This window comes from Strix aluco, chromosome 5, assembly GCF_031877795.1.
Source record: "Strix aluco isolate bStrAlu1 chromosome 5, bStrAlu1.hap1, whole genome shotgun sequence".
NCBI classification, from domain to species: Eukaryota; Metazoa; Chordata; class Aves; order Strigiformes; family Strigidae; genus Strix; species Strix aluco.
Window position 1 is genome coordinate 75,201,283 of NC_133935.1, and position 11,072 is coordinate 75,212,354.

Below are 11,072 nucleotides of genomic sequence, written 5' to 3' on the forward strand. Positions count from 1 at the left end.
CCGCTCTCTAAAAATTTAAATCCCACTTTAGGCTTGTCAGTGCTAGATTAAACAAACCCCCATCCTTTAAACTCATACTCTTTCCCCTCTCCAGTGTGTCGACAGTGACAGAGTAGTTAGTGCCTCTACCCACTCACTGCTGACGCCCCACCACAGCAAAGGTCACTGGATCGCCCAAGTCTGGTTTGACACCTCTTAATGATCAGAATAATATTCCTCTCCCCCTCCTTTTTTTGCAAGAGTACTGATGATAATTCAGGATACCCAGTAAGGTCCAGACTCCTCTTATGTACTTCACTTATCCTTCTTCACTAACAGGTACACTTAATTTCAAGTGCTGCTCTTGGTAAATAGATAACTTCCAGTGCTGTTCGCTTTCTTCTCAGGCTCAGAATGAAAAAAATTCTGTCCCACCAAAAAACTTGTATCCCTCCCTAAAATGTTCTTACCAAAATAACACATAACAGTTGAGATCAGTTTTTCAAGGAGGTATGGGCAAAACCACAGGATTGCTTAAGTTTGCATATCAAGTTACCGACACTGGCCAAATTCCTAATGAAGTTCACACACCACATACCCTCTTTCCCTATTGCACATGCTTCCTCTTTCAAAAAAAATAAAGTAGCTTCACAATCTAAGCTTGATAAATTGATGTTTGTTATATCACAATGAGACCTGATAAAGACCAAGACAAAGCAGTTCCCAAAAGCATTTTTCCCCCAGTTATTTCTTTGAGCTCTTCCCACACCCTCCCTCAAAAAAACTTTAATGCAACACTTGAACAAAAGACAACGAAAGGCTGTTGCTTTTCATTGTCCAAACCATCCAGCTCCGTAGGAACATGGCAGATGAGTGAAGATCCACCTTTCAACGTTGCCTGCCGCCAACAACTGTCAGCTATTGCCCAGCTACCGGAGCACCAGGATGCAATCAGGGTCCTCCTCTGTGCACAGTAGCATCTTAGACAAGAAATACAATGTATCAAAGTGCTCCTTAGTAGACTGATGTCTGTTAATAATCTTTTTTAGAGCAGGAAAAAGGAATCTTCCTTCCCTTAGCACTAAGAAATTATGCTTACTACTTCCTCCTTCTTGACCCACTTACTATTTTTTAAGAAATAATCTCAGCAAAAGAGATGAAGAAAACCACTGAAGAAAAACAAGTTATGATGGTACCAGAGGGTTCACCTAGGGGGAGAAAAAACATTCCTTCGTGTCTTCCCTAAGCTGGGCAGTCACTGCCAGTGACCACCAAGCACTGGAGCTGAGCTGAGCTATGTCTGACTTCTCCTCAGCTCAGTTTCTGCGAGTTTTCTTGGGACTCACCTACATCTCGGTGCTGAGCATCACACAAGCATTTCTGGGTGCACCCACAAACACTGCAGTCACATGGGGATCTTTCAGCACCTCTACAGCTTAGATGGTAAATTTTGGGGTGTAAATGGTCACTAGGGATCTAAACTTTGGATTTCTAACATTGCCCAGGTATCTGGTTTTAAAATACTCACTGGTTTAGGCTGTGTTGTTAGAATCTCACTGAGATTTTTTTCCTACAGCAGCAATACTCCACTGGTGTAGAACACACTCATAATGAACTCACAGCTCCTGTTTGAAATACTCCATTTATTTTTAGCTTCCAAGAACAAAACATGAACTACTGCACTTGGATTTTTGCTTCACAGCAAGTTTAACAACAGGAACAGGAAAAGCATCCCAAGATATTAGTTGTAGGTCATGTAGCGGGGGGTAGCACTGAACTTTGCATACGATTTAATGACTTTGTTCACTGCTTCTAAGAAGTCTTTCTCTGTTGCGATTTTCCGACGCGCTCGGATAGCAAACATGCCTGCCTCCGTGCAGACACTGCGAATCTCAGCCCCTTTGAAAGAAAGGGACAAACAAATTCAACACTGACCACCAGTGGAGATGAAGCATACAGAAAATTGTTTAAAAAAAAAATAAATTCAGCTTACCTGTGCTATTAGGGCACAGCCGAGCCAAGAGCTCAAATCTGATGTCTCTTTCAACACTCATGGAACGAGCATGTATTTTGAATATGTGAGTTCGCCCCTGAAAAAAGGATGAAGGACAGAATTGTTCGCAGTATGAAAGAGGTGGTGACTCTACTGTGCAGCTGTCCATATCCAGAGCAAGGACAGATGGAAAATAAAACTTTTATTTGCTGCCCAACTATAGCTTCCCATATCTGGACTAGCGTATTAACGTGTCCGTTACTAAGTTAAGAAAATAACTTTTAAAATAGCTTTAATGGTAGAAGTACCTCAAGAAATCTCTCTCAAGAGAGCCAAACAAAACACATTCTAACTTAAGAACTAAATCATGGATCTGGTTAAGTGATTCTTTATCTGTTGAGTCAGGAATATACAGTCAATACAGCTATTTACCATAGCTTCTTGGCCAGGGATGGAATCTGTGCAGTGTGGGAAAACCTTTTTGGCACATCTTTAATCCCCCAGCTTTCCATGTAGTTTCACGGAAATGAAGAGTGCTGCTTTTGTTAATTCTTGTAAACTGCTTCCAGACAATAATGCCCCAATTGAAGAAACACTCTGATATCAGAATATACTTAGCTGTGAAAGAAAGCATTCTCACCTCAAGATCAGGCAAGCTAAACTCTATCTTCCTATCCAACCTGCCAGGCCTCATCAGCGCTGGATCCAGAGTATCGGGTCTGTTTGTAGCCATCAGCACTTTGATGTTGCCTCGTGGGTCAAAACCATCCAACTGGTTGATCAGCTCCAGCATAGTACGTTGCACTTCGTTGTCACCCCCAGCCCCATCATCAAAACGAGCCCCTGGAGAGGAAGACACACGAGTTTTACAAAATAAAAGAGGGAGCTTCAGAGCCTGGAGGAGGTGTCGCAGCTGCTACACAGAAGACACTGGGAAAAATAATTTTAAGTTACATACAAATATTTGTGATGAGTTTAAAAAAAGGTGTGAGGGGGTTATTTGAAAATTACACATTTCAAACAAAGAGTGAGCAGTGTTACCCATCCGTTACAACAGGCGCTGTATCTTCATCCTTAGTACAAAAGGGCCTATCTCCCTGCCTAATAACCGGCCAAGCTGCTGACATTTATAAGTGTAGCTTGTCTGTTTTGCCTCCCCCTCAACCAAATCCTCCCCACCTTGTCTGTGTAAAAATTGTTCTATTTTCAAAGGACCTTTTTTTTTTTTGAGATTAATTTTCAGGCAGTAATAAAGGTTTAGTATGTAGTCCGGAAGCTGAAGGGGCTTTAAGTTAACAGTACTTTTTGCAACATAACACAGAGATTGTTCACTGAAGTTCAAATAATCTGGGTGTTCCAAATATGCAAAAATGTCTCCTCCTCTGGGCTAAATACATTCAAGATATATAAATCACTTCTTGATAGCTGCCCAGACACGGAACATGCTGGTAGTAGTTTTGCTAAATAGGTATCTACAAGCACATTTCTTGAAATGCAGCAATACAGATAAAGAATTACAACATGAAAAGAAAACCTGAAAGTTCTCATGTGAGATTAGAGCTATAGATACTACAAACATACCTCCAATGGCATCAATTTCATCAAAGAATATGAGACAAGCTTTTTTAGTTCTGGCCATTTCAAAGAGTTCACGAACCATTCGAGCTCCCTGAAAGCAAAAAAATCAAGATTTTGTTAAAGATTCAAGGCACGTTAAAGGAAAACCATCAAAATTAAACTTTTCATGCTTCCAAACATGTCTAAATTTCCAAAGATTAAACTCTCTCATTTGTACACATATATACAATGGAACATTCACAAATCTTAAAGCAATTTATAAAGCAGAGACAAATTGCTAATTTAAATTCAGAAGTGCAGATCAAGTCATTTCTCTCAGGGCCAACTGAAAAATAAGTGGCAGAGTTCGGAATAGAATCCTAATCCTAGAGTCCTCCTGAACCGCAGACTAAACTCTGTGCTGCAAAATCTGTTTCGTCAATGACAAGATACTTCAGGTCTCATAACTGATTGCCTGATCTGCAGCGATTTGTTTGACAGTTCCTCCCCCCCACCTCGTGTACATTCATCCACCGCACCCACTATGGCCTCTGGTCCCCACGACTGGAAATCTGCAAATCACTCCACACTCCATTTGCTCTTACCTCTCCCACATACTTCTGCACCAATTCAGATCCAATTACTCTGATGAAGCAGGCATCAGTCCTGTTAGCAACGGCACGGGCACAAAGCGTTTTGCCTGTACCAGGTGGTCCAAACAAAAGTACTCCTTTGGGAGGCTCAATTCCAAGGTTAACAAATCTTTCAGGCTGTAATGGTGGGAAACAGAAAGCAAGGCTATGTGTGAATTAAACATAATTTGCATATACTCTTTGATGCACATAAAGAAAATCATCAATGAAGAACAATATAAGCCAGGCTTGGCTGGATTTCACTTTAAAACTAGACTCCCTTTTATTTAGGTGTTTACATTCAGCTACAATATTTTTTCTTGCTTTTTTCAAATGCTAGCAGATGACCAGAATACTTTCAAAATAATAAAAGTTTCAATCTGGAGGTTACTTACATGAAGCAGAGGGGTTTCAACCACCTCTCTCAGCTTTTCAATCTGCTCTTTACAACCACCAACATCACTGTAAGTGACATCTGGTTTTTCTTCTACCTGCACAACAAAAAGATGAGCAAGCAGTTAACACCCTGATGCTGTGCATCTCTCTGGGCTTTCAACAGCCCAGAACAAAATCCAATCAAAGTAATCAAAATTACAAGACAAAGCAATGTCATAGTAAGTAAAGGCAGTTCTCACTTGCATCATGGTGACTGTGGGATCAATCTTTGGAGGCAAGGGGATATGGATTTGATACTTGTTCCTGTCCACCCTGGTGAGAAAACACAAAGACCATTACTTTAACACCGGTTAATTAAACTGTTATGTATAAAACACTCTGTAAATTAAAAGCTGAATTCTTAAACTGTTCTTTTCTCTGGCATCAAGACAGCCCAGCCCTGAAAGCTAACAGTCAGATGGGCTAGAAACTGAAATTCCTTCTGCAGGGAAGTTTAAGGTTTCCAAAAATATTAATTCCAAAGTATTTTGAAAACTACATTTTGAAATATCCCACAGAGCAAAGTGGCAAAATATTGATTCTAAAAAGTAACGAGCTTCACCTCCTCAGCGAACATGTCCTGTAGCCACCCTGTGTGTAACTGTGCAGCCAGCCAGAGGAAGCAGGCTACGCAGGCTCCCTGAAACCTGGGACTATTGGGGCTCAAACTGAAAGGTTTCCGTTCATGATGCACAGTTTTTGTCAGAATGACATCAAAATCAAAATATTTCAGCATAGCATGCAGGTAAATTACTGTCTTCCAACAGAAAGACATTAGTGTTACAATTTCAACCACTGCAAAAGTATGAAATGATAGTTGTTGATATGCCAAACTAATGGATCAGATGAGGAAGCTTTGTCTCCAGGAAAAATCTTAAGAACACAAAGATTTTGCTTACCCAACTCGCATGCCTTCTTCTATGTCAGTAGGTGCCACCTGGTCACTGAGATCCACCACGAATTTGGCAAACTGCTTGACATTGATAATGTACTTGGGATCCTCCGAGTCTGCATTGATTATCTTTGTACACCTAATACAGAACATACAATTAACACCACCAGGGAGAAAAACTAATTGGCTGGCTTGCTATTTGTATAACCATCAAGATGAGAGAGTCATATTTTCCACATACACTGAAATAGATATTGTACTTGTGATTCTATTATTATAGCATCACACAATAACTATAGGAATAAGTATAAGCATGAAGTACGTAACACATCATCAAACACAACACGGTTCCTTTTTGATACAATGGTAAAAAAGCACTTTCAGTATGCACAACGCATGAACCTTTTTTAAAAAAAAAGTCTACACATAAGCTATAAGTCACATTTTTAACACTATGCAGCTCCACTGCAAAGAGGAAGAGTACACCCACCTTGCAACCTGCAATGGTTGCTCACTTTGGAGAGTTTGCTTATCTGCAGCCAGATCCCACAGGGCAGGAGGAGCCAGGCCAGTGTCGGATTCCTTGATTCCTATGTACAACACACACAGCTGAGGAGGAAGCAGCTAACCCGTACGTCAGCGATCCTTCCCACACCAAAAACCTTAGACGTAACCCTGCAGGAAGCTTTCTGAGAGACCTCCAAAACACACGCACACACATCTTTGATAGACTTCCTAAAAACCAAGTTTCCTAAAGAAATGAGGCTTACGTGACTGTGCCAGCTGAACAGGCAAATACCAGTCTAGCCATCCTCTAATACAATTTTGCAGTGTGGGGACAATTACAACCAAGCTTGACAGAGATATCAAGAGAAACGTATTTCTGAAAGTTTCAGAAAAGGAGCGGAACTCTGCAAGTGCTTTCACTCAAGGAAAGCTTTAGTGCAAGATATCAGAAGCTAAAGGATTGACACAGATGAGAAACTTGATGAATCTTCCAAACCATGGATATAAAAAGTACCATCTCCATGATGTATTTGAAAGAATCAAGGATTTTACTGGAAAAGAGAAATTACAGCCTTCCTGGCAGAACTGAGGGCCACTAGAGGATTAGTAACAGGGCAACAAACATACATCAGCAAAACAAAGAAAAGTTAGGAAACAATTTTTATTCTGTCATAACCGATCAGCTGATTTTAAACCAGCTGATTTTAAATGCTCACTGCTCTGATACACATTTTTGCTTATACAAGGACTGGCACCACTACTTAATACATTGGGGTTTTGCAGTCTATGAAGTTCACTCACTATTCAAACGCAACTTGACACAAATCACAAGAAATTATCTAGTGAGAAAGGGGCATTTGTTTCATGCCACCATATAAATAAAAATTACATTTTTGAATAAAAATGTGTTAAACTACAAAATTAGATAATCATATGTACAGATTAGCCCTGCCCAATTGAGAAGACCATCACCTACAAAGCAAAAACCTCAGGTTACCAAATAAAGAATTGTATTCTTTTGAGAAAAATAACAATAATAAACCAATGCAGAAGTTGTTTAAAATCAGCTCCTTAAAACACTCATTTTGGTATATGTGGCTCTTCTATTGAAAGTTATCTTAAGAAAGAAAGATACCAGTGAGCTCATTGATTTTCTTAAGCAGTTGTTGAATATCATCTTCTACTTGCTTGATCTGCCTTGAGTATGTGCTCTGGCCCTGGAAAACAAATATGTAGATTTCGTAACTCAAATTATTTTATGTTTAGGAAAAAATGCCAATAGCTGCTAAGCATCAAGATGTTCAGCAGACTGTCTTGGTATAACAGCCAACTATTGATCACAGCCAAAAAGACAGTATTAAGTTCCAGTAACAATATTTCTGTTTGCAAAAACAGAGTGCAGCTACACACAATCAACCAATTGCGCAAGTGGAAATTTTCCACATTTGTAAACTTCAAGGACTTGTTTTTCTTTTAAACCTGTTCAGCCTTATTTTTTAGTTGTTTTTTTTCTAAAATTTAAAAAACACTTAGTAAAAATTGTATCTCAATAGAATTCTGTATACGTTATCTGTATACATTATCTGAAAATCATCTGTTCAAGTTCTTTAACTACTTTACCCAACCTTTCCATCACCCACAGAAGATAGCAGAAAGATCATGGGGCAAATCAGAAGCTAGATTCTTGCCTGGGATAAAATGCTTTACTATCTTGCCCTGCCTAAAGCAGGCAGAGCTGAATCTGGATTTCCTCTATAAGATCTCCTTGATATCAACTTGGCAACACAGAAGCCACCACAGTGGGCAGAAGCCATATTTCAGAGCTTTGTAAAGGGGTCTCAGTGTCAACAAAATTCAGACTTCTGGCAAACATACCCAAATGCAGACATACACCAAGTTGTAAGTTTCACAGACCCACTGTACTCTCTGGTGGAGTGAAGATTTGCATTTTAAGCCTTATTGTCAGTGGAAAATGCCTCCCAAGATTACATTCTTTTTGACAAGGTCCATGGATTGCTCACTAACAGTTTTTTAACTTGATGGCTAAAAGCAAGTAAATTTGATGGAAGAAGGGCTGTTATTGTTCTTTATAATGCAAGAAAATTGGTTAGCGAAAAGCCCTAGAAAAGCCCTTGCTGTTAGACCCCTATGACAATCAGCTATGAGATACAAAACAAAAACAGAAGGAAAAAACAACCTTCATTACTTTCAAGCTAACAAATCTACTGGATTTTTTTTAGGGTTTGGTTTGAGGCTTTCTCGTCAGAAGGCAGAAAGGGAGAAAAGATTTTGGTAGGAGAGAAAAGCATTAGGAGAAGCAGATTTACTAAGTACACATCCCTCCACTCCTGCATTCAATTCCTAACAGGACTTGCTTTTTTTTCTTTAACACTCTTGTGTATATATATATATGTATGCTACTTACATATGTTTTCAGCAAGGCAATATCTCCTTCATCCAGAGCTGAAACAAGACAGGAAAGACTTAGCTTCCAATTTTAAAAACAAAACCAGCAGTATCAATTCTGCTTCTACAAGATGAAAACATGTATTTTAAAGGGATTCTCTTGAGTTTCTACTTTTTCACTTAACCCAAGTGGAACAAAAAAGTATCAGACAGTCAAGAAAAACAAAACAGGGTCTCCAGCTACTCTCTTCAGTCCAAAAATCTGTACCACCCACAGCTCACAGCAGGCAAACTACTTAAACTTTGCCTTGCTCAGAGTAGCTTACTGACCTGTGACTACACAGAGAAGGAATTGAAGATATCAAAACTTCGTCTTTGTAACTTTTTGTTTCTTAACATGTTTTCTTAAACATCAGTGAAAAACTGTCACCACTTTCTACCAGTGATGTCTCTTTTCCAAAATGCCCAGTGTGAGCAGGAATCAGCAACCAAATCTAAGCTGGTCCCGGTAACAAAAAACTACCATAAACTACTAAAGCAGCCTAGAATCAGTAACTAACACATGCTGAGTTTTAGTATTATAAAATGGAAAACATGTGAATGGCTGTACCAGATGAGATAAACACTCTGGCCCAGTATCCCTTCTCCAACAGAATGGTCTACAAACGTGGCAAATACATAGTGAGCTCCCATTCCTGGGTCACATGTTGTTACCAAGAGCCCTTAAAAAAATCTTCCTTATGCAAAAATTTTTGTATCCCTGTAAACTTTCAACAACTTTCAGCAGAATACGCAGGAAAGAATCCCCCAGTTTAAATCAGCATTGTGCTTCCTTTACTTGACTTAAACTTGGAATCTAAAAATTGTACCTAAGCCTCATAATTCCTGCATCAGAACAAGCAGTGTGAGCTGTTAAATGCGTAAGCTTTTTGCACAGAGTCCTGCAGAAATGCTCCAGTGAACTCTCTCACTTAACTAAGAAAAATATAACTATTAGTGTCATCCCCTATTTACTCCCATATCACTTGACATTTAACAGACCTTTAACACTCTCCCTGCCTTCCCCCAAAAGCTATCTCTTCTCCAGACCAAATGACAGCCTTCACCTTAAGGATCCCTGGCCTCAGTTTTCTCTCTTTTCTAATTCCACTGTACCTTTTTAAGATAGAGGGAGTCCAAACCACACAGTATTGAAGATCTGGGTGCAGCATGTATTATACAGTATTTTGAAGATTTTTTTTAGTGTTGATCCTTATTTCTTTCCCGATTATTTGTACTAACCCATTGATTTTTTTATATGTAGTAAACACTGTTGCTACAATTCAAAAATCTTTCTTGAGCAGGAACAGTTCAAAGTCCATCACTAATTACATATAGTATTGCTTTTGCTTCCAGATGCATTATTTAATATTTACTAACATGAAATTAAAAGGCAAATGAAATTCAAACACGAGGAGCAACTGGTAATTTTCACACTATGCTGGTATCTCCAGAAAGATTTGCCATCTCATTCTCTCCCGCTTCCACTGAATGACTTATGAAAGTGGCAGCGCACAGGATTGGACAGCCAGCTCTGCAGGACTCCACCAGGGAAGAAAAAGAAATTACCGCATTTTATTAGGCTGGTCTTTTAGCTAATCATTAAACCACAAAAGGCCTTTTGTCTTACGAAGAGCAAACGAAGCTTTTTAGGAGCCTTTTATAAGAAAGCCTCAGCCTTGGAAACAGCGAGGCCAGACAGCAGCATGTGGATCCGGGCCGCAGGCGGCCAGCGGCTCCCCCGCAGCACCGGCCGGGCGCTGACAACCCCCCCGGGTGTTTGCTACCCGCTCCCCGATCAGTCCTTCGGCTTCAGCAACAGCCTTCGCGGACCTGACCTCCCGCAGTTTCCCCTCAGAATCCTGAAAAACCTGACTGATGTTTACGTTTAACACCACCGCCCTCTCCTTCCCTAGGCCGCTTCCCCCGTCAGCGCCGCAGACGCGGCACCGACCGAGGCCGGGCTCCGGGCCGGGGGCGCCGCGCCAGAAAGCGCATTAGAGGGATTTTTACGTCTTTTTTTCCCTCCAGCCGCGCTCCTTCAACCCCACCGCTCCCGGCACCGAAATGGCGGCCGGCAGCGCCGCCCCCGCCCCGGCGTTGCTCGGGGAGTTCCCCCGCCACGAGCACAGGGACCACCTCACCGCGGATGGGTTTATCCTCCTTCTCCTCCTCCTTAGTCTTCCTCTGGTCGGCGCCCAGGTAGTCCGGCATCCTGGCGGCCCCGTCCGCGGCCCGCTCTGCCCCGGATGCGTTACGCAGCACCGCCGGGGCTTCCGGCCGGGCCGCGCCGCGCCGGGGGGACACCAAAGGAGGGTGCACCGGCCCGTGCGCGCCGCGGGCCCCGCGCCACCGGCATCTCCTTCCCCCCCGGCACCGCTACCGCCGCCGCAGAGTTCCGCTCGCCGTCGGCGGAGCTGTGTGCGCCGCGCCGGTTAAACCCGCCCCGCCCCGAGCCGCGGGTCTGAGCTCGGCTGCTGCCGGCCCCGGCTGGGCCCCGCCGCGGATGCCGGTCCTGCTGCGGAGCGGCGGCGCGGAGGAGGCAGGGGGGCGAGGGGGTCGGCGGAGGGGCCGGGCCCCGCCGGGCCGCTTATCCCGCCGCACGCCGCCGCCGCCCCGGAAGCGCTCGCCG

At 42.3% G+C, this 11,072-nt stretch overlaps 1 protein-coding gene across 1 annotated transcript; it reads right to left on the bottom strand.

Annotated features, from left to right (window-relative positions):
- Nucleotides 1-1,602: 1,602 nt before the first annotated feature.
- Nucleotides 1,603-10,757, bottom strand: PSMC2 (proteasome 26S subunit, ATPase 2). The gene is made up of 12 exons (XM_074827879.1): nt 10,585-10,757; nt 8,421-8,458; nt 7,131-7,212; nt 5,979-6,078; nt 5,496-5,627; nt 4,797-4,869; nt 4,557-4,652; nt 4,135-4,299; nt 3,554-3,641; nt 2,613-2,815; nt 1,973-2,069; nt 1,603-1,878 (listed from the first exon to the last, which is right to left on the bottom strand). The coding sequence occupies exons 1-12, from the start codon at nt 10,652-10,654 to the stop codon at nt 1,721-1,723; spliced, it is 1,302 nt and encodes a 433-aa protein (XP_074683980.1). The 5' UTR covers nt 10,655-10,757; the 3' UTR covers nt 1,603-1,720.
- Nucleotides 10,758-11,072: the final 315 nt, after the last annotated feature.

What these genes read in the sequence shown, in the direction of transcription:
- PSMC2 (XM_074827879.1), bottom strand. Translation starts at nt 10,654, where the DNA reads ATGCCGGACTACCTGGGCGCCGACCAGAGGAAGACTAAGGAGGAGGAG. An exon ending in GGAGGATAAACCCATCCGCG is followed by an intron (nt 8,459 to 10,584) that starts GTGAGGTGGTCC and finishes GTCTTGTTTCAG; the next exon opens with CTCTGGATGAAGGAGATATT. An exon ending in GAAAATCAATGAGCTCACTG is followed by an intron (nt 6,079 to 7,130) that starts GTATCTTTCTTT and finishes TGTTGTACATAG; the next exon opens with GAATCAAGGAATCCGACACT.